The sequence below is a fragment of the Lonchura striata genome, chromosome 7, assembly GCF_046129695.1.
Source record: "Lonchura striata isolate bLonStr1 chromosome 7, bLonStr1.mat, whole genome shotgun sequence".
Taxonomy (NCBI): domain Eukaryota; kingdom Metazoa; phylum Chordata; class Aves; order Passeriformes; family Estrildidae; genus Lonchura; species Lonchura striata.
The window spans coordinates 8211110-8231423 of record NC_134609.1 but is presented as its reverse complement, the minus strand read 5'-3'; the positions used below and the strand labels follow the sequence as shown (position 1 = coordinate 8231423).

The 20314-nt window shown below is 39.3% G+C and overlaps 1 protein-coding gene across 3 annotated transcripts in view; it reads right to left on the bottom strand.

Annotated features, from left to right (window-relative positions):
- RASGEF1A (RasGEF domain family member 1A) overlaps window positions 1-20314 on the bottom strand; it is a 148041-nt gene that overhangs the window by 35121 nt on the left and 92606 nt on the right. Inside the window, exon 2 of one of the 3 annotated variants that reach the window (XM_021526657.3) lies at window positions 15716-15830. The exons of 1 other annotated variant lie outside the window; for it this stretch is intronic. In XM_021526657.3, coding sequence (XP_021382332.1) covers window positions 15716-15757 — 42 coding nt within the window. In that variant the 5' untranslated portion in view covers window positions 15758-15830. Of the gene's footprint in view, window positions 1-14078; window positions 14139-15715; window positions 15831-20314 lie in introns of those variants that run through there. One more of the 3 variants, XM_021526660.3, reaches the window with a different exon arrangement.

The window sequence follows — 20314 nt, the reverse complement described above, 5'->3', positions numbered from 1 at the left end:
AATCACATTGCTTTTCTTGTGTAGGAGACTAGTTCCCTATGAGTATTTTATAATTTCCTCTTTTCTCACTTGTGGCTCCCACAGAATATATGCATGACAAAGACAAGCTAGAAATCCTAAACTTACAAGACATCCCACTCAGGAGTTGGTTCAGACCTAATAATACCAAAGTAAAAAATACAGCTTGTTTCACATGAAGTGTTGCAAATGTGTTATTTAAACAGTTATCTATCCAAATTCTTTAATAAAATCTAGCTCAATTTCAATTAGGGAGATCTAAAATGCTATGTTGTATGTTTACAGCATAAATGTTTTATAGATTTGCATATCACAACTGTTTTCTTCCTGAGATATTATATTCTATCATTTTACGTTGTTCTAAGAATAATTAGGACCACAACATAAAACATTATATACAAAATTCTCCCATGATTACCCACCAGCCTGCATCAAATCCCTTTGATAAGAAGACTGATGAATTTCTTGTCATATTACACTTTGTGCAGTTCAGAAAAGGGTGTGTATCACATTATAATTACTGCCATGTTCCTTATTGGATCTGCTGTTTCGTTGGTATAAAAATTCAGTGATGCTGGAGAAATTTGAGACTGGAGAGGCACTCGGGTGTTGGCATTTTAAACACCTGTGTTCTAAGTTGAGCAGTTTTGCTGCATGTCCTTGGTAGGTGAAGTTAAAACACCTACCCCCACTCACACCTACGTCTATTGAAGTAAAGAAGGGTTTGTTCAAGTGGAGTAGTTGCTTCTAGAAATGGAATTGTCATTTTAAAGCAAGAAATGAAAAGCACTGAATATGCTAGTGTTTTTTATTGGTAGTTATTTTCTAAAGTAAATGAAAGTCTTGAATGGCCCTAGCATTGCATGATACATAATAATTCATATTAGCTATCAAATTAATTAACTTTTGAAATGAATGTTCTATGAATTTGGTGAAATGGCTGCTTTATGTTTTGCAGTTCCCAGTGAGTCTATTGAGCGAAATATTTTTTTTTGTTGTTGTTTCTAAAGTTGTTTACTGCTACTAAAAATCTAGAGAACATTGTTTTATGAAATAATTTCTATAGTTTGTAAAATACTGGCAGACTTAAACTGAGGTTGGTGAAGGAAGGTGACACAGGATTTCAACAAGGGAATCTGTAAATTACCATACAGAAACCGGGGCACAAAACATAAAAGATCATCTCTGGCCTGTTGTCTGCTACCCTTGTCAAAACTGTGAATAACAAGGCACTGAGCCTGAGTGCCAACCACTGCCTAACTTGGCACTGCCCACACACACAACTCTGGAGACAGCAAAGTAAGTCAAGGAAAATGGGTCTCTGATAAAAGTGCAAAAGCCAAAGAAGTAGCCACGTATATCTCCCTGGTCCTACAATCTGCACTATAGTGATGATCTTCTGAGCTCAAATTTTCACAGAAACCAAAAAATAAAGTAGAATTACAGCAATATAAGGCAACATATAAGTGGAATGCTCACCCCATATTGTTTTCTGCAATGTAGCATAGACATCCAAGCAAAAATAGCTAATCCAACTGTAGAAGCAGTACTACCTGGAAGATTATTATTCTTTAATTAAAATTCTAGATTGTCAGGAAAATTTCCCAATGAATGGAAATAGCCTGCTTAGGCACCCTTTGATCTGAGCTGGTGTTTAGCTCTGTGTTGGCTGATGAAAATTTCAAGCTATGTGTTTTGCCTGGGTATTGACTCCTAGGGTGCTATGGTAAATGACAAGATTTTGGCATGGTTAGTTCTTTAAAAAACCCTCCAAAAACCAATTTCATAAGGAACTTTGGCTTCTAATTTTCTCCTGAAAACATCATAATTTCAAAACAGTTTATAATCTCTGACAAAACTCTGCTTTGACATGTGTTTTGTTAATTGAACTTCTGAGGATGTGCAATTCCAATGTGTCTGTTTAAGGAAGGTGGTGTGGCTTACCTGGTTCACATATTCACAGCTAAGCTAAACTCTCATCTTTATTCTGTGCAGCATTGCCATCTCTACTAAAACCTAATCCATTATTCATAACTGCTTCTAATTTTGGCCTAACTTTGAACTGGAGGTAATTGGAATGTCTCCAATTGTCTCATATGTTCACACATCAAAGAGCATCAATTCAGAAGTTAGCATTGTTCTGATGGTATATGTATGTGTGTGCTTTAAAGAGTGGGGAAATATTGTTTGGTTAGTGATATTGTGATATTCCACTTTCTTCTTTCAAAATAAATGATAATAAATTTGTAATCTTAGGGAAGGGGTGCCGTAGGTTACAATGTCCAATGCAGCAGATCTGAGTATTAATACAAAACTTGTTAGAGGCAACAGAACTCATCTAAGTGACCCCAAGTAAAGGTTGATGTTCAGTGTTACTTAATCCTTCCTTTCCCTTTGGCACTGCTTGTGATCACAAGTCCCTGTTTTCATTACTGAGCAAAATGATCTTTTTATTATTACTATTTTTCCTTCCTCTATATTGTATTGATACACTTGGTTGAAAGTCTGATTCTGCGTATATTTTGTGTTTTAAATGAAGATACAAATTACCTCACCAAGAGCAAAAATTTAAAGATTTTTCTGTTTTGTTTTTTTTTTAAACTCTGGATATGCTATCTCTGTAAAAGTCACCACACCTAGGAGCCCCACTGAATCAAGCACAGCCCTCCAAATGTTACAGCACTGAAGTTACATGTTGATACACATAGGAAGTACTTTGATTTATCTTGAAGTTGCCCATTCATTTTCATGCCAAGATCTCTGTACAGTTTAGAAGATAAGCAAAGATTTTACAGACCAGAAGTGGTTGATATCTCTTCATTGGCAACAGATAAAAACAAGCAAAGTACCAGTTGATCCATGAGTTTTTGTCTGTCTTTTACTTCACATGAAAAAGTAACATTTTTTTAGAAACAGCTAGCTGTCAATACAGTCCTCAAACCTGAGCTAAGTAATCTGCTCACTTTTCTGATTGCTTTGAGGAGCATTCCTGTACAGCTATGGCAAATGTCCCAGCATAATTTTTCATTCTTTTTAGTGATATTTTGTGCTCAGTTTTCAGCTGCAAAGGACTAAAAGAACATTTCAAGCCCACACAAAGTCTGACAAGAGCTCGTGACTGTCTACAATTTGGAACAGCAAGCTGCCTGTTCCCTGTTGCAGCAGGGAAGATGGTCAGGATTAGGTTTATTTAGTTTTGGGGTTTTTTTAGTGTTATTAAATTACAGCTGATATCTACCAGAAAAAAAATTTGAAAACCATCAATTTCTTTTATTTTTAGTTCTATGCTAGCAGAAGGAATAATTTGGTAAGATTATGAGAAAATAAGAGGGTAAGGGTGGATTGAAGATGCAGTTTACTTCCTAACATGTTGGTGAATAATGAGAGAAAAATCAGCCCAGGAAAGGCATCACTCACCTTGTAAGCTTTTAATCTTTCCCCAGAGGCCTGTCAGCAAATCCCTTCAAGTCCCATGTTCAGCTACCAGTGTTTTTTGCTACCCATCTTTTCCTTCCCCTCCTCCAGCCATCTTCTTGCCCCTTCCCCCCACTTCCTATTAAAAGGAAAGCTGCTGAGAGCTCATAAGCAGCAGCCTCATGCTTTCAATCAAAGCACAGCTGAATAGCCTTGCACTCAGAGCGGCTGCACGGATCTGGAGTCAGGGCCCCTCCATTAATGAGAAAGGATCTGTTCACCTTCTGAAATCTTCCAGCACTCCCTCAAGCTGCCTGAGCCACACAACTTGTGTTTCTCATAAACTTCCCCACTGTGACCACAGTGCCATTTCTCTCATTCTCTCCTCCATCTCTTGAAAACTAAATATGCAAAGGTAATTTCCCTGCTCTTGCTGGGTCTGTGATCTTTCTTTGCTCATTAGAAGATGCCATTTCAAATTAATTTCTTTCCCTGGACCCTACACCCTTGGTTTCAATGAAAAAAAAAAAAAAGTTGGGTTTAGAATTATGTGCAAGAAAACACAACATTTGCGTCAGGCTTGCCAGACATCTGTGCAGTGCAGGTCCAAACCCTGGTTTTGATACTTAGGCTCAGTGGTTTCCACTGGCAGCTTTTTCACTCAAACATCTTGTTTCAGTTCACACCAGCTGAGTTTTGTCTTGAGTTTATAGGGGCTACAACAAACCCTGGAAATTCAAATGCAGAGCTCAGCTCAAACAGCTGCTGTCCTTTCTTTTGGTGCAAACTACATTACCACCTGAGATGCTAAAATCATCCTTACCTCCTGAAAATTACCTCAGGTTTGGTGAAAACCTCATAAACCTAGCATGGTACCTGCTTGGTTTGGGAACATTTTATTAGCTTATTTATTATTTTATTAGCTTATTTATTGGCTCATTTTTAAACTAATTATATATCATAAATATGACTATGTACCCATCAGGAATGTCATTTCATTTCACATGTTTTCAGAAATAGAGAGGCATTCTTTGTTGTTATTTAATATTTATTTCTTTTTGCTGTGTCTGTATCTATGCTGTTCATAATGTGAAAGGCATAGTTACTGTCAATGGAGGAATAAAGGAGAATAAAGCAGTGGGGAAAGGGGGAAAGCCATCATACATGGTTTCTGGGAGAGGCACAGAGCAAGTACCCAGTTGCTATTCTGTGGATGGTCTTAATACTTTGGTCTGGGGAAAAATGTGCTGGTAGCACCCCTGCTATGATCCCATAGGTAAATATGAATCACTTTCCTTGTTACAGATGTGGGGGAAGATACATTTTATCTAGGAATGGAAGTTGGTAAGAAATGGGTGTTTTGTAGATGCAGTGTTGCTGAGCATTGGTTTAGGTTTTGATAGTGCTTTTGACATGAGGTAGTTTCAGTTCTCATTTGGAAACAGTTATGCTCAAACTTCAGACTGAATAGCCAGATGCAGATTTCTTTTAGTCTTTAGATACATTCAACTTCAAGAGTTGTAATCTTCTATTAATGCATAACTGAGAGTGAACACTTTTCTGTTAGTCTCCTTGGTGGAGCTATGCAGTATGACTTTTTCTACTAAGAAAGAGAAAACAGTTTTGATTGTTGCATTCTGTTTGTTATTTTACATTGATGCCACACACAGCTTGAGAATATAGTGACTGAGTCCGAAAATCTGAGCAAAAAGTACATAGAATCCTTGAATAAAAAAGAGCTATCTTATCAAAACAAGCCCTGTGTGATAAAGATTTCCATGGCAGAAAAGAACGAGGAGAGACTGTACAACTGGAATGCTGTCTATGGGATGTTAATTTCTGTGGGTGCTGATTGCTTGCTAATTTAAACAGATACTGTGAGTGCTTAGAACCAGGGTATGAAATGCTGGCAGTAGCTTTCTTTGCCTGACAATCATGTAAAAGAATAATTTTTGATTAAAAGTAGAGATGTAGCTCTAAGATTATGGGCAAAACCCTGTGTTTCCCTCTGCTCCCCTTCCACTTGGTTACTGGGGTTTTTTTCATGCCTTAAGTAACTTAATTGAAAATTGACAATAACTGGGTTAGAACACAGTGTCAAGGATAGCAGCAGTGCTGTAGCAGCGAGTTAAGCTGCTGATGCATCCAAAGGCCATCACTGCAGCAAGTGGCTGTGAACTGTGCCAAACAGTGTCAGTTGCTGTGACTCGGGCACTGGCACAGCAGCTGCTCCTGGTGCCAGCGGTGAATGTCCCCAAGGCTCTGTGGTTGTGCTCCTGCCCGTGCCTGCTCTTCCAGCTGCTGGCTGGCCATTCCTGCCGCAGGCTCCTGAGCAGCCCACACAGTAGAGGGGCAGAGTTTGCTTCTGCTCTCCAGGCTTGGTTTTACTCCAGCAGGCTCTTCTGTCCTTGCCACCATCTTGAGGCAGAGAAGAGTGCTGCTGATGTGTGCCATGCTCGGGCTGTGCCCTCCGAGTGTCCTTGTGCCCCAGCCCAGGGTGGCCTCTGGCCTCCCTCAGCTGCCTGGGCAGCTCAGCCTCCCTGCCCAGCCCCATGGCCCAGTGCTGCCCAGATGGCTCTGCCACCTCACAGTCCTGCCTGCTACCTTCTGCCCTTTGCAAAAATAAGAAATCAAAGTTTTAAAGTGTAAGACTCCTCCTCTCATTGTTTGGTACTAGTACTGCTTTGACACATGGCTGGTATTGCTGTGTACTTGAGAGAGGCCACTGAGACTCTGGGCTGGCTGTCCCAGCAGACTGTCCCGAGGGATTGGTGTGTGACAGACTCTGGGCTGGCTGTCCCAGCAGACTGTCCTGAGGGATTGGTGTGTGTCCCTGTGCTGCAGGAGCGCCCCGGGGCCCCACAGTGCCAAAGCAGAGAGGGAGTCCTGCCTGCAGCCCCTGAGCTCCGGCACTGCCTGTGGGGAGCCTGGGGAAGGCAGAGGTGTGTGACTGTCCTGGTCGTGCCCTTGGTGAGCCTGGGGAAGGCAGAGGTGTGTGACTGTCCTGGTCGTGCCCTTGGTGAGCTCTGGGCTGTAAGGACAGCCTGGCTGGCCCGCAACTTTCTCTTGCTTCTTCCTTGCCAAGGGCCATCTGAACATTTGACTTCCACTTTACAACATTGCTTAACCTCACTCCTCTGGAAACACAGGGATTGTTTGATTCCCCGTGGTGCAATGAACTGCTTTTTTTCAGGATTTTTCCAGTTAGGATCACTAGGAAGAACAAAACTCCTAGGCACAGCTGAAGCTTCTTGCAGTGATTAAAATTTGTGCATTGCAGTAACAGCAAATGGCATGAGAAATTTCAAGGACTGCTTGATTGTAAACTGCTCCCTGCAGATGTGCCCAGAAGAAGTTTATTTAAAACCTGTGTTCCTATTTCAGTTTTCTGAGAGGAGCATTCAGCCTCTATTAAATTCTGCCAAACAGAAAATAAATTAAGTTTGAGTGTCATCTATCTTCTGTATTCTTATTATTTTAGAATTGATTGAAAACTTCTTTACTGTTACAGGGCCTGCTCTGAATTTTTCGGGTAGGAAAAGAGTGTGATCGTTTGAATTATTTAAGGCTGTGACACAACAGTTACCTGTTTACTTTTCTATTGCTACTAAATTTCAGAAAAGGCTAAGAGGGGCAAAAATGATCTTTGTTTATTCCTACAAAACATCTCTGCAAGTCCCACTCTTGCCCCGCAGGAAGGACCATCCTTAAACCAATTTAAAATTTGGGACTGTAAGCCCAGACTCTTCTGTTTTGTTACTGCTGAGGTTAGCAAGTCAAGGGTCATGGCATTAATCAGTGACTGTGGTGCAGAACAGAGCTGCTAAACTTGTGGTGAAATTTGAGCTTGCTGTCATGGGAACAGCGTGGGGAAGGGAGCATTTGGGAAGAGCCTCACCCTGCCAGGGGGAGAGCTGGGTACGGGTACCTCTGCCTGGAGCACTGATTACATCTGTGCATGTGGGCATGCTGCATATAATCTTAAAACATGGATTTTCCTCTATCTTTAACAAGTCTGCTGGAGTCTGTTCCCTAAAAATTAATGTTAGTCATCACATACATGATTATTGGTCTGAGTTGGTCTGAGTAGTGAGAAAGTACCAGAGAGTAAGGGCAAACTCCACAACCCCTGAAAGTTCTGAGATGTTATCTTAATCCCGAAAGATGTTATCTTAATCCCTGATGCCCGAAATTCTTTACTCAGTTCATAAGTTTTCATTAGCACAAACAACCCTTAAAGAAAGGAGCAGTGTGTACAGCTTTTATAGTACAGCTTGGAGTCATAATACTGGAAAGTGCAGAGCAGGTGTAATGCCTGTCAGTTTTTTATTAATTACAAGGGGGGACTAATTCATGCAGATTCTCCCTTTCTTTCATGCAGTCAGACAGCCTGACTTAATTTTTATAGTTTAATTTGTGACCAAAACAGGAAGATGCAGCTTTTGTTAAGAAGTCTATATAAATTAACAGGTTGTTATTTCCTTTAAAATACACAAAGCAATTTTCATGGTGTTATTCCAGGCCGAGAATGTTTTCTCCTGGGTATCACCAGTCTACAGGGAAAGTTATTGCACTTTAATATAATTTCTGAAACATTAATCACAGGGACAATAGTTTTGCAAGAGGTGAAGCTTTAGTTGTTTACAGTCTGTTAAGCTCTTTATTTACTGTGTGTTCTAACTCCTCCCTTAAGATCTTCAAAAATGAAAAATACAAGGGGGATAGCAGTTCCTTTTCTCATTTAAGTATGCAAATGTGCTTTTCAGAGCTCTTTTTCCTGTTGCAAAAGCAAGGTCAGAAGATAATATAATGTTTCTAAACTATATTCTGGTTATAATTTGAAAGCATTTAGTACTGCTGCCTGGTTTTAACCCTAAATATATATGGATGCCTCATGGCACAAGGCAGAGAGAAACCTGGCAATTACTTTAATTTGTCCCCAGTCCCTGCCCATAGACCTGGGCACACTGCAGAGGTCTGGTAATACCTCACCCCAGCTAAGTGCGTTTCCTGCAGTTTTGCTGTCTTAGCTTGCCCAAGAAGAATAATGCAGCATTATTCTTCTCATTTCAAGTGTTCATCAAAGCCAGTGATAGATGTTGTCCAGCTCTGTGTTTGCAGACACCAGCAGGTGAAATAAAGCTACCCTCAGTGCAGCAGGGCTATTCTAGTTTACTTTCAAACATCCAGTTTGGCTAAAAGGGCTGCATGGATTACTGAGATTTACAGTACCAGTTCTAGCATTCAGTTACTCTGTCTTGTAAGGAAGGCTATTATTTGAATAAAAAAAAAAGAGCAAGATGCATTTCTGTTATTGGTTGGTGGCAAAAGCAGTAATGGGATGCCTATTGCTGATGACAAACATGTACAGTCCCTGAAAACAAATTAAATTTTGGGCAGACTATTTCTAGATGGTATTTTCCTGACTTCTTGCCTTTTGGTGGATAAATTGTATTGCTTTTGTGGGTTATATTTATTTTAAAACTGGTTTCTCATTAACAAATAAAATTAAAACATATCAGAAAAATCAGACTTATTTTCAGTCTTCTATTTTTCACTGTCAGTTTCCCAGACTATTTCCTTCCTCAAGGGATTTAAATATATCAACTTATAAGTACAGAAATAGGCAGTTTCTCTCCTCTTGTTTCTTTTCTTTTTAAGGGATTTCTTTTTTCTCAATGCCTGTAAGGCTGGAGCCCTGGAGATTTGAAGCATCTTTCATCCTCCAAAATGTCAGCTGTTTCAAAGAAGTGAGTTCCTGTACACTTCTTTTGACATGATCTGTAATACTTTTCAAACTTGGCTTGGGAGCTCTTTCTCTGCAGATGAGAGGCAGTATGGGTAGGAGACACATTTATACCTCACACTCTGGATAAAACAGTCACCAGGGAGAGGAAAGCACCCTGACACAAGCCAGCTGTGCGCAGTCCAAATGACTGACAAAAATTTTGCATCTTCACCCTCTTCCTTCTGAAGTTTGCCAAGTATCAAACTCATACAGCTGAGAGCCAGCTTTAGGATTTCTTGGCTTTCTGTTCCTCCAGTGGGAAGACACATTAGAAACCATCAAACAAAGCCAGCAGTGTCAAGTCCATTTCTGTCAGTCTGTGATCTACACAGAGCAAGAACTCGGAGCCTTCAGCTAAAATTTCTTCTATCTGGGTTGCAAAGTACCAGGTGGCAGAGCTGGAGATTGGCTTAGGCTTGTGTGCAGGGACTCCAGTGCATCTTGTGGTTAGACCAGAAGATGATGGGGAGTGAAGGGAAGTGGGCAATGGAAACAAAATCCTCTTCCTGCTAATCAAAGCCAGCAGTGGTAATGAAGAGGCCAGCAATTGATAGGACAGGAGAGGAATGTAATTACTGCTGCCAAAGGCAGCTGGGCCACATATTGGCTTAGCATGGAGAAGGGATCAAGGCAGGGCACAAGTACCTGCTGGGGCAACAGCGGGAGGGGTGGATGAGCTGGGAAAGTAGTGCATGTAAGGAGAGAATGCAGAAAAGAGGGTGAAGACGTAGGAACACAGAAGTGGGACAAGGTCTATTTGACACTAAAGCTACTTAAAACTTCTGAAAAGTTGTTTTCCCCACACATGTGTACTTAAAGTAAGTTTATTTAAAATAAATCCATAATCCAGTATTGTTCTTTCCCTGTGCATTCTTAGTTTTTAAAGTATTCTCCAATTGAATGTTAATTGCTTGTCAAATCTTTCACTAATATACAAAAAATTCTATTATAAAAATACCTGGGATTATATTACGAGAAACTCTGCTCCTTTTTTTTCCTGAGTGAAAAAAATAATGACTAGTTTAAGAACATAGTGAGAAGATTTCTAGGACTTAAAGGAATCTTAGCAGTTGTGAAAAGGATCAAAGCAGCAACCTGGAATATGTATTTTCATATATATGTTTGAGCGATAACATTTTATATAGAAGAAAGTCTTAGATGTCTTTTTTTTCTCTTGATACGTTTTTTCTACTCCCATGGAAATAAAACAAGCATCTAGATGCAGTGTCCTGACATGCTAAACTGGAATAAAATACACAGTTCTTGTTCTGCTTCATTTTGCTTTATCCTTCAAGGATACAACAATTGAATTTGGAAGCTCTTCTTTTGTGAGATCCTGAGGTTTCCAGGTTACCACAGTGTGTCATTTTCTGCCATGGGTGTTACCAAGACAGATGTGCTCCAGCTTCTCTGCTGCAAATAGGAATGTTTATTTTACTTATGGGATACTAATTGCTGAGCTGTCCTGTTTTGCAAAGCTGTGTGAAGATAAGGAGGGAACATTTAGAAGAAAGGCAAATTCAAACCATAGGTTTGGTGCTGTCAGAGGGAGTGGGTGTTATATGTGGGAGGTAAAGGTGTAGGTACAAGGAGTGACATTTACTGAACTTATTGCTCAGGCTCCTTGTAGTTCAGCTGTGCCCACTGATGGTATTTGTAAAGCAGCCCACGTGTGAAAGAGGAAAAACTGACCTAGTACTGAACAAAGGTTAGGAAAAAAAAGTAGAAATCTCCAGCTTTCATTCTGCCTAAATCTAAAAATACATTTGGCAGTTCAGAGTAGTCCTTTTTTCCTTTGGAACAATAAAATCTGTCACATTCAAAACCTATATCAGCACAGAGCATGTATTATATTAGAAGCATTTAATGTCAGTGAGTAAAGCCTGTTGAAAACATAAGAACAGGTGTAGGGGTCTTTAGCTGTTAACTGCTATGATTACATGGATGCCATATGGCTCAGCTGTGCTGTTCTCTGAACTGAATCTTCAGCTGTCCTGCATGAGTGAAACATCTAAAACTAAACATGGCATGGGAGACAATTGATACAAGGTTTGCTGCACAGACAGCAAGCCAACCTGCTCTTTATTTACTCTTTAAAATTTTGATAGGGAAAATTAGCTAGGCAGCACTTTGACCATGTTGTTATTTACTCCAGTGAAAGAAATGGAAATACTTGGTGGGTTATTTTTATGCCATTAAGCTCCCGAAGGCTGACTACTGTGAAGGAGATAATGTAATATGTAGCTGTCAAGTTTGGGATTAATGTATTAGGATGCGTAGTTAGTAAAAATCAGCACTTGTCACATCTGGGCGAGTCCCATGAGCTATAACCATCTTGAACATCTCTATTGTTCCAGTTGTTTTCAATTTTGTTTCCTACTCTGCCGAATTTCCCAGGAGATGTGATGGGTCAGCAGCAGGCCAAAGATGGGCTTCAGACCTAATCTAATCAATATTGTGACAAACATAATGAAAGAAACTATGTCACCTTGGAATCCCAGTAGGTTTTATCAGCTTTGCTCCTAATGGGATGTGACAGCATGGCTGATCTGTGTCTCCTTAGGACACTACAGAAGTTGTGCAAGGGCTGCTGCAAGGATGGCTGCGTGACAAAGGGTAAACTAAGTCCATAACAATTGCAGCTAAAAGTTGAAACTAGAGGTCCTTGCAAGTTAAAGCATTAAATAGCTATTTTAATGACCTTCCTTTTCAAATGAACCATTCAGGCATTCATTATATTTTCAGTTCCTCTAATGTGTCATCTGCGTTACAAAACAGTCACTTGTTCTGTTTCAAAGGGATGTTCTGAAGCTGGTTTCACAAATTAGAAAGCAGTGGTCACTGTCTGTATTCGTATTCCAGGCAAAGCACTTTCATTCCAGTTCTCTGTAATGGTTATTTTATAGTTAACTGCCCCTTTTTGCAGTCACATACAATAAAATTATTTGTCCCCCCGTGTGGGACTTTTGCATGAGGCTGAAATCAATGATTACTTTTTTCCTGGGATTTCCTCCCTTAGCAATTCTTTACCATAAGTGCTGTGCTACCTTGGTAGACTGCACTGATGCATCCTGGTGTGGAACCTCAAATTTCAGTGTCCTTCTAGTTTTGGAACAGCAGCTTTGTTAAAAATTGTTTTTGTGATAACTTAATTTTCTGTGATCAGGATTGTACATATTACCAAAACCAACAAGTTTGCACCCTTAATTCTTATGATTCCTCTTTCTCTGCCCAGCTAGGTTCAACTACTCACCTCATCTGTTGCCTTTACAGTTTCTCTGTTCTTAAGTGTTGGCCCCATACTGTGATGCTTTCTAAAAAGTTATTCTCAAGGCATTTACTTGCTTTGTCTCTTTAAATTTCCTCCTCAACATGAATGGCAATTACTGTCAAAATGTTCTCATGCATAGAAATCCTATGACATGTAGATCTCTTGAATATCTAGAAAGCTGCAGAGATATTACCAAAGTAACTATCAGTGTTGGACAAAAGTTCTTGAATAATATTTCGTCTCATTGGGGAACTAACCTTTAAATTTTCCTATGAAAATTCACCAAATTATTCCCTACACATTTGATTTTTTTAATATGAAAACATATGTTTTATCCTTTAATGTAAGACTGAGTTGTTTCTCAATCTCATTTTCAATTATTAAAATTTTCTATATGAGGATTTCCATAAATTGCCTTGATATGTAAATAGTGGGGCAAAGCTGCCTTATACTTTTTATTAATCCTGAAATTACATTCTGTAGAGCCTTTTTACTTTCCTTAATATGAAACTAAACCCTCCTCTCACCTCCTCCTTTACATAAGCAATGCACTAAGAATTATGGACATGACAGCTAAATCCAGCTGTTAAATCCCAGGCACAGTAGCTGTGTGCTGTTGCTGCTCAATGTTTCTTTCTAATAAGCTGTACGCAGTGCAATATCTTATTAGTTAATTTGAAAATCGTTTCTCAAGGGATTGCACGACTTATGTACATCAGGTCCCTACCAATCCACTTAAAGCTTTATTGCACCAGAGAAACTTAGCCCAGAATTGAATCTTATTTGTTGCAGCACAAACATTTACTTCCCTGTAAAGTACATGAGAGTATTTTTGATGTAGCAGAAGTTAAAATCAAAGCATCCCTTTGCAATTTTTTTGAAAATAAAACCTATTTTTTTGATCTTAGGGAAAATATTTTTATTCTGTTGCATAAGGTAACAGAAGGTACACGTTGCAATGCAATGTCCTGTTACTCTTGAAATTTCAGCGTTAATGCTTAACTTGGAAAAAGAGGGACTGAGAGAAATCTTTGGGAAAAAGTACCCATTCTTTGTTGCAAATGTGAAACATGATTACTGATGTTCTGGAAAGCATCACTTGAATTTGGGACAGGTTAACTCCAAAAGACAAATTCAAACGTCCCTGCAAGGAACTTTGATTCTGTACTTATGATGCAGCGTGCTGCACCACTTTAAACCTGCCTAGATAATACTGAAACCATCTCACTTGGTGAGATGTTGAATTTTCATTCAAATCTATGTTTCTGCCTCTCCCCTTACTCCCCTTCAGAGAACAAGAAAGTTCATGTACCACAGTAACATGAAATATTAACCTCTTTTTCCATTTCTCAGCACCACCACTGCATAAAGCTACCACCACGCAATCCTCCTGGGTGGTATTCATTACAAGCGATCTAATCATGACCTAATACACAGAATATCAGTGAATTCATAACCTGCATCCCAACTTTCAACTTGTAGCATAACACTCCATCACTTCTCCGCGCGTGGCTGAGCTCTCCATCCCCAGCACAATGTCCCTGCAGTACTCCAGCAGAGCGAGGAGCAGGCGCTGTGCAGACCTACCTGTGTGTCCCGGAGCACGTCCCGTGCCGGCCCGGGGCTGGCCCCGCTCGGCGCCGCTGGCCCGGCCGCGCCCCGGCGCAGCGAGCGCGCAGCGGGGCTGCCGCTCCGCGCTACCATTGCGGCCGCAGAGAGCCCCAGCGCGGCCGCACGGGCTGCGCCGGGGAAATGCTGAAATGCCTCCCTGACGTAGGTGTCATGTGCTGGGCACTGGCTGGGAACTTCCAGCCCCGCCGTTCTTGAGCCCGGTGAAACCGGGGCTGCTGCGCGGTGCCTTTGGGCTGATAGGAATCGACGTGCCGGTGAAGAGCGGTGTGCAGATGTTGCGAAGGAAAGGAAGCAGATTTTGGGCGTTACTAACTGGTTGATTTCTTATATCATTGCTACTAAAGTTACTGAAAAATCCTGTTGTGGTGTAGTGTGACTTAATTGTTTTCTGGGGGTTTCTGTTGGTTCGGGGTTTTTAGCAGTTTTGTTTTGGTTTTCTTTTTATTATAAAATTCCTACAAAGCTACCTAGAAGCTGTTTGCAATGTATTCTAATGGAAATCTGGCAGCTGGGAACTAACGCTCTAGAATTAAACTTGTTTGCTTTATTTTTTTTTTAATCAATTTTTGTTTGATCATTCTTTGAACTTGAGTTTTGCATACTAATGTCCAATGCATACTAGAAATTCTTCAGAAGCTCACTTAAATCAAACAGGAAGAATTGTAGATGTGCTCTGTTTGGAGACCTGAATCAATAATAATAAGAAATTAGCTATTCTCTCCATTCCATATATGTCTACAGTGTAAATATTTCACTATTTACTGATTTGCCTCTTCCAAACAGTGGCAAATCAGTAAATAGTGAAAGCAATATTCTGTATAGGTAATTTAGTTTGTAGTTACTGAAGACTTCATGTTAGTGGTGGGGTGGGTTTTGTTCTGTTTAAAGGTATAGAAATTCTAATGAAGATGTAGAAATAAGTTTCTGGGGAAACAGAACAGTTGGTAAAGAATGAGGAAGAAAGCAGAGGTGATGGCAAAAGACAATGACATAACTTTATGGAAATGGAACTGACATTTCTATACAGGAAATGTGAAGGAACAGTTTAGAATGGGAAGGTAAGAAGAAAGGGATGTGATTTTACACTAGTAGGGTATTTTGGAAGAGGTTAGGAGAATACACTCAATTTAGGCTTGCAGAGGATGAGGTTTCTGCAACAGACACTAGTGACGGATAAGAATGGCTTGACTTTACCAAGTGAGGTGTGTTTTAGATGAGATCTGAGAAGTGGATGGCTGAGGAGCACAGAATGAGTCCCATAAGCAGAGATTTGTCTGAAGTGACAGAAAGGAATGATGAGAGGACAGGGGAGTGTGTTTTGACAGCAGCTATCAACAATATAGAATTTTAGAATGAACTGTTAGTGCAGTGTGCTTGCCTGCATTTCCTAGTGCACAGTTTGGCTTCAGATATTTCCAAGAGGCATTCTTCTGCTCTTTAATGTCTGAGCTAAATTTTATTCAAGTCTAAAGACTGCTCAATGTGATTTCTGAACAATATAAATCTCTAACTATAAATTATCCTGCACTGGTGCTTTTAAATAAGAAAAAAATCTTTTATGTAGCACTCATATAAAGTAAAATAATACTTACTTTGCATTTCTTTACAGCAGCTTTGCACAGTGGTTCTGCCATCCAGCCTTTCCCAGTGGGTGGACTTCCAGCTATTTCACTCTATGATTTTTGTCATGTGTCTTGCCTCCTTCCCCTTAAAATGAGGGGTGCAATGGATTACTATTAGAACACACTGCTAATTTGCACTGAAAATGCATTGTAGCATCAGAATAAAATTTGACATACATATTTTCAGAGAGAGGAGTATCACATGAAGGAAATAGGACAAATTATGGTATACAAAAATGGGGAAAAGGCAGAATATTAAATACTTGGTGCCAAGAGAAAGGCAATATAGGAAGAGTTGGAAGGGTTAAACCACCACAACTAAAATCCACCAGCTATTTTTAAAGTTTTAATAGTGACAGAAATGTTTAAATTGTCATTAAGAAGTTATTTCTAGCAAAATACCAATATTTATATTGTTAAATTGACTAGTCATTGAACTGTTTCAGAAAAAACTTGGAATTGAGAATTTTATTCCTTAGTGCAGTTACAATCATAGAAGGAGATGAAATCTTTTTTTTCCTTCTTGAAAAATACTATCACAGCATAAAGAAAAATGACAGCACAATCATATCTCATCAGGATGATGGATAAATCCTTAACTATATATGTTTAAATGTAACATAAAAATAAAGAATATTGAGAAACTGGCAGCTGCTCTGTTGACATCTAAAGTAGAATGGATTGAAGAGAATCCAGGTTTGAGCTGTTCAAAGACACAGTGCAGTTATTGTAAACACAGATTCACCACAGAAAATTTGAAAATCACCTTGTAGATTTTTAGAAGGATCTGCATTTTTTTTTCCTTTTTTTCTTTTTCTTTCTACAGGAAATTCACTGTTTCTACATCACTAAGCTGAACTTTATGTTGTGATTATACTGCTGATTTGGGTGCAGTTTGACATTTCAGGCTTTTGTTTTCTTTTTTTCTGCATATGAAATTAAACTAGAGCTGAGAGCATCCTGGCTGGCACCAGCCACATGGGGCTGTTACAGGTGAAGCTCTTTGACTTCAGCCATGGCACTAACCTGAGCTGTTCTCTGAGCAGATATTTCTTTAGCACTGAGACCTATACCTTTTACAAATCTGAATTACTTACTGGAATTAAATATAGAGGGAACTTGACAGACAAGCAGATTAAGCACGCAAAACTCGCTTCCCTTGAAAATGGACACTTATTTGCCCAAAAGTACATTTGTCTAAATGTATAAATATTTACACCAAGTAGGGTAGGTGTCATTTATGAGCATGATTATGGTTTTATGACCATAAGGTATTAAGAAGTAATCTTCATATACTTGTACCTTCAAGCCTGAATTATCCAGTGCTTCAATATTACCAATTAATTTTGTTTTCAATTAGTACTTGATCAAACACAGCTTAAACCAACTTTTAAATAACTTCTAGGGACCTTGTGTTCTGAATTGAACTCTAAGTTAATTTTAATTCAAAATAAAAGTTTACAAAACAAAATCTTATTTTACTTTGAAAAATCTATTAGATTTTCATCATCAAAACAGAAGAAAAGATAGGAAGTAAGCAAGAAATATAAAAAATACATTGTTGAGTTGGATGTACATTTTTCTGTTACTTTCATGTGCTGCAAGCTTTTTCTATGTTGGTAATATTGTTGAAGAAATGCTGCTCCCCTTCCTACAGGAACTGAAATGAAAATGTTGGGGTTTTTCTGGTTTTGTGTTTGTTTGTGGTTCTTTTTAAACCATACATGTGTTCCAGATTCAGGAGAGCCTCTCCAACAGTTATGAGGATGAACATGGCTTTTCTATGAATATTAGGAAATCTCTGGTAGGCCTTCCAAGTTCTGCTGCAGATGCCATCCGAACCTAAAGCAGCAGGAGTTGTGATTCGTTGTGGCTTTTAGTAAACATGGTTACCAGGAGGCCACTACATTTATGTAGCTTCTACAAGACTGGTTTTTTTTCTGGTAAAGTAGTGTATGTGCTTTAAATGTGCTTATTTAAAGCTAATGCTTTAATGCTAAAAGCATTCTAAGGCAGTTTGTCTTGCTTTCCAACACAAGCAGGATGTGCTTTCAGTTGTGCTAGGCACAGGGATGGATGCAATCAATGCTTATTCTCTGTCCTCGTTCAGCTTCTTGCTCTATCACACTTGTGTTTGGAGGGAGGTGGATGTGCCCATATAGGGTTAAAGTAGGCTGTGACTTCAAAACACTGCAGGCTGGCAGGTTCCCCTTTTTTGTAAAGAGAGCAGCTTCCTGCTAGCACTGATACTGCAGAATGTCTGCAGAGTGGAAACCCCCACCCCTCTCAGAATGTTGCGTAGTGGAACCTACAGCAAGTGTAAAAACATAATGGTGTGTTTATTTTTGGCAAAGTGGGAAACTACTGTGGGAGTAAAAAAGTTCTCATGGGGTCTTTTCATCATTCACACAGTTATTTGTATACAATGATGTGGAGGGGAAGAGAAAAAGGCTAAAAACATCCCATAGAAACCACAGAATTTGAGGACATTTTTGCAAAACTTGGTATTAGGGGATATAACACTTAGGTCTCTTCTGCATATTCCTTGTTGAGATATTATGATAATACTAATGATGCCCCGAAGTTATTTTTTCACTATTTGAGAGCTGTTTATTGGTGAGCTCAAGTGGTTTTTTCCTAATGCAAAAACCCTTCTATGCTTCAGGCTTTGAATTAGAAGCACTACATTTCCCTCAAAAGCTGTAAGAACAAAAGATGGGTCTTATGTGGTTAGATTGTAGTTCATACTTCTAATTTTGTAAAAACACACATAGGCTTCTTTTGCCATTGTAAGTCACTGACTTTGGAAGGATTCGCTTGTTTTGCCTCCATTTTGATAAGGAAAGGTTGGCTTTAAACGTTTAGCACTGGACTAAATTTCTGAATGTTACTACTGCAGTTTAGTTTTGCTGTGCATTATGTTGAAGCTTTGGCAAGGCTGCGGCAACACATGAATATGGATTTAATATTTTTTTTTATCTGATTAGTGGCTGTATTTTGACTTGCACTTCATTATAAAGCTAAAAATTATTTGGTGTCTTCTCTTGCTTGGCATTGGTTTGCTACTATCATTTGTCAGTGCCATTGATTCTGAACTAGAACAAGGGACTTCTAGGTTTTTAATTATTTTTTACCAAGAGGGAGCAGGTGCTTGTCACAAGAAAGTACCAAGTGGCATGGTCTGATACAAGATGGGCAGTAATCTGGCCTTGGAAAGGTAGTTATTAATACTATTACTCTAGAAGGGGATTTTCAAGGGTTGTGGCAATTAAGCATTATTTCATGTTGAAACTTTTATTTTTTAATATATTTTTAACTTGGAATAGTTAAAAGTGAAAAAGAATAGTCATGGTTTTTGAATACAAGGGAATTTTAAATTTTTAAATTTAATATCATTTAGCAAATAGTGAAAATTTTGAGGAACTAGTTCTTGGGTGAATAAAACTGTCTTCCCTTTCAGTTTTATTTTAAGTAGGAAAGAGGAAACACTCTAGAAAAAAACCCAGAATATAATGTCGTGATGTCTGATTTGTGGCTTTCTGAAGATTATCTTTGATTGCTCAATGCAACTTGGTGAGAAAGAGAAACTGCTTGAAATCATCCTTCCTATTTAAAAAAAAAGGCTTTTTTTTTCTGACAATGACATTAGAATGGAAACCAGATTTGATTATGTTTGTCAGTTAAACTTTGAAAATACTACAAATGTGGAAATGTGTCAGGAAAACATGTCGATTATGACTGATACGATATTTTTTTTTCTTTTAAAATTGATATAAATTTCCTGTTGGCTATCCCTGGTACTACGAGCATAGGTTAATGTCTAGCAGAGGAAGTGAACATTGGTAATTGCTCACAGGAGTGTAAGAGCACATCTTCCCTGTGCTGAGGTGCCCCTGGCTGTGCTGCTCTGGGTCCTGCCCGTGTGCGGTGCAGGTCAGCGCTGCCAGAGGCACTCGCTGCGTTATGGAAGTGGTGCAGAGCATCAGCCCAGGGCTTTACACCACGGCATGGGACTTGGGTTGTAGAGCTAATTGCAGCATTCAGACCCTGTAAAAGTGGACAAAACACACTGGGCAAAACTCACTTCCATGGTTAATTTATGGGCACGTGAAAGATGGATGGTGCTTTTTTGGATGGTGCTTTGGAAAGCGACCCTGGGATGGTGTGCTTTAACCCCAGGCTTTATCTATAGCTTGTTTCACAAAAAAAGCTGCTCTTGGACTTCAAACACGTGTTCCTCCCTGTGGCACCTGTGCAATTATATGCTCAAATTTTTAAAAGCATGAAGAGGCACAGAGAGAAATAAAATGTTTTCTTCCACAGTGGTTTTCCTGTGAACTCTTTTCTTTTGTTGTTAAGCAGGCACTGTGGATTAAGTGATTTCCGTTGCTTTTTCTGCAATTTGTTGTTCTTGTCATACTGATCTAGATGGTATTAAATGTCTCTCTTACTTTTTAATGCTTCTTAGAAGTACTACATGCAAAATAAATATGCAGGCCCCATGATCCTATCTCTGCCAGGACTCATCGGGCAAGAGCCAAGCATGGCCATTTGTGGAAACCTTGCAGA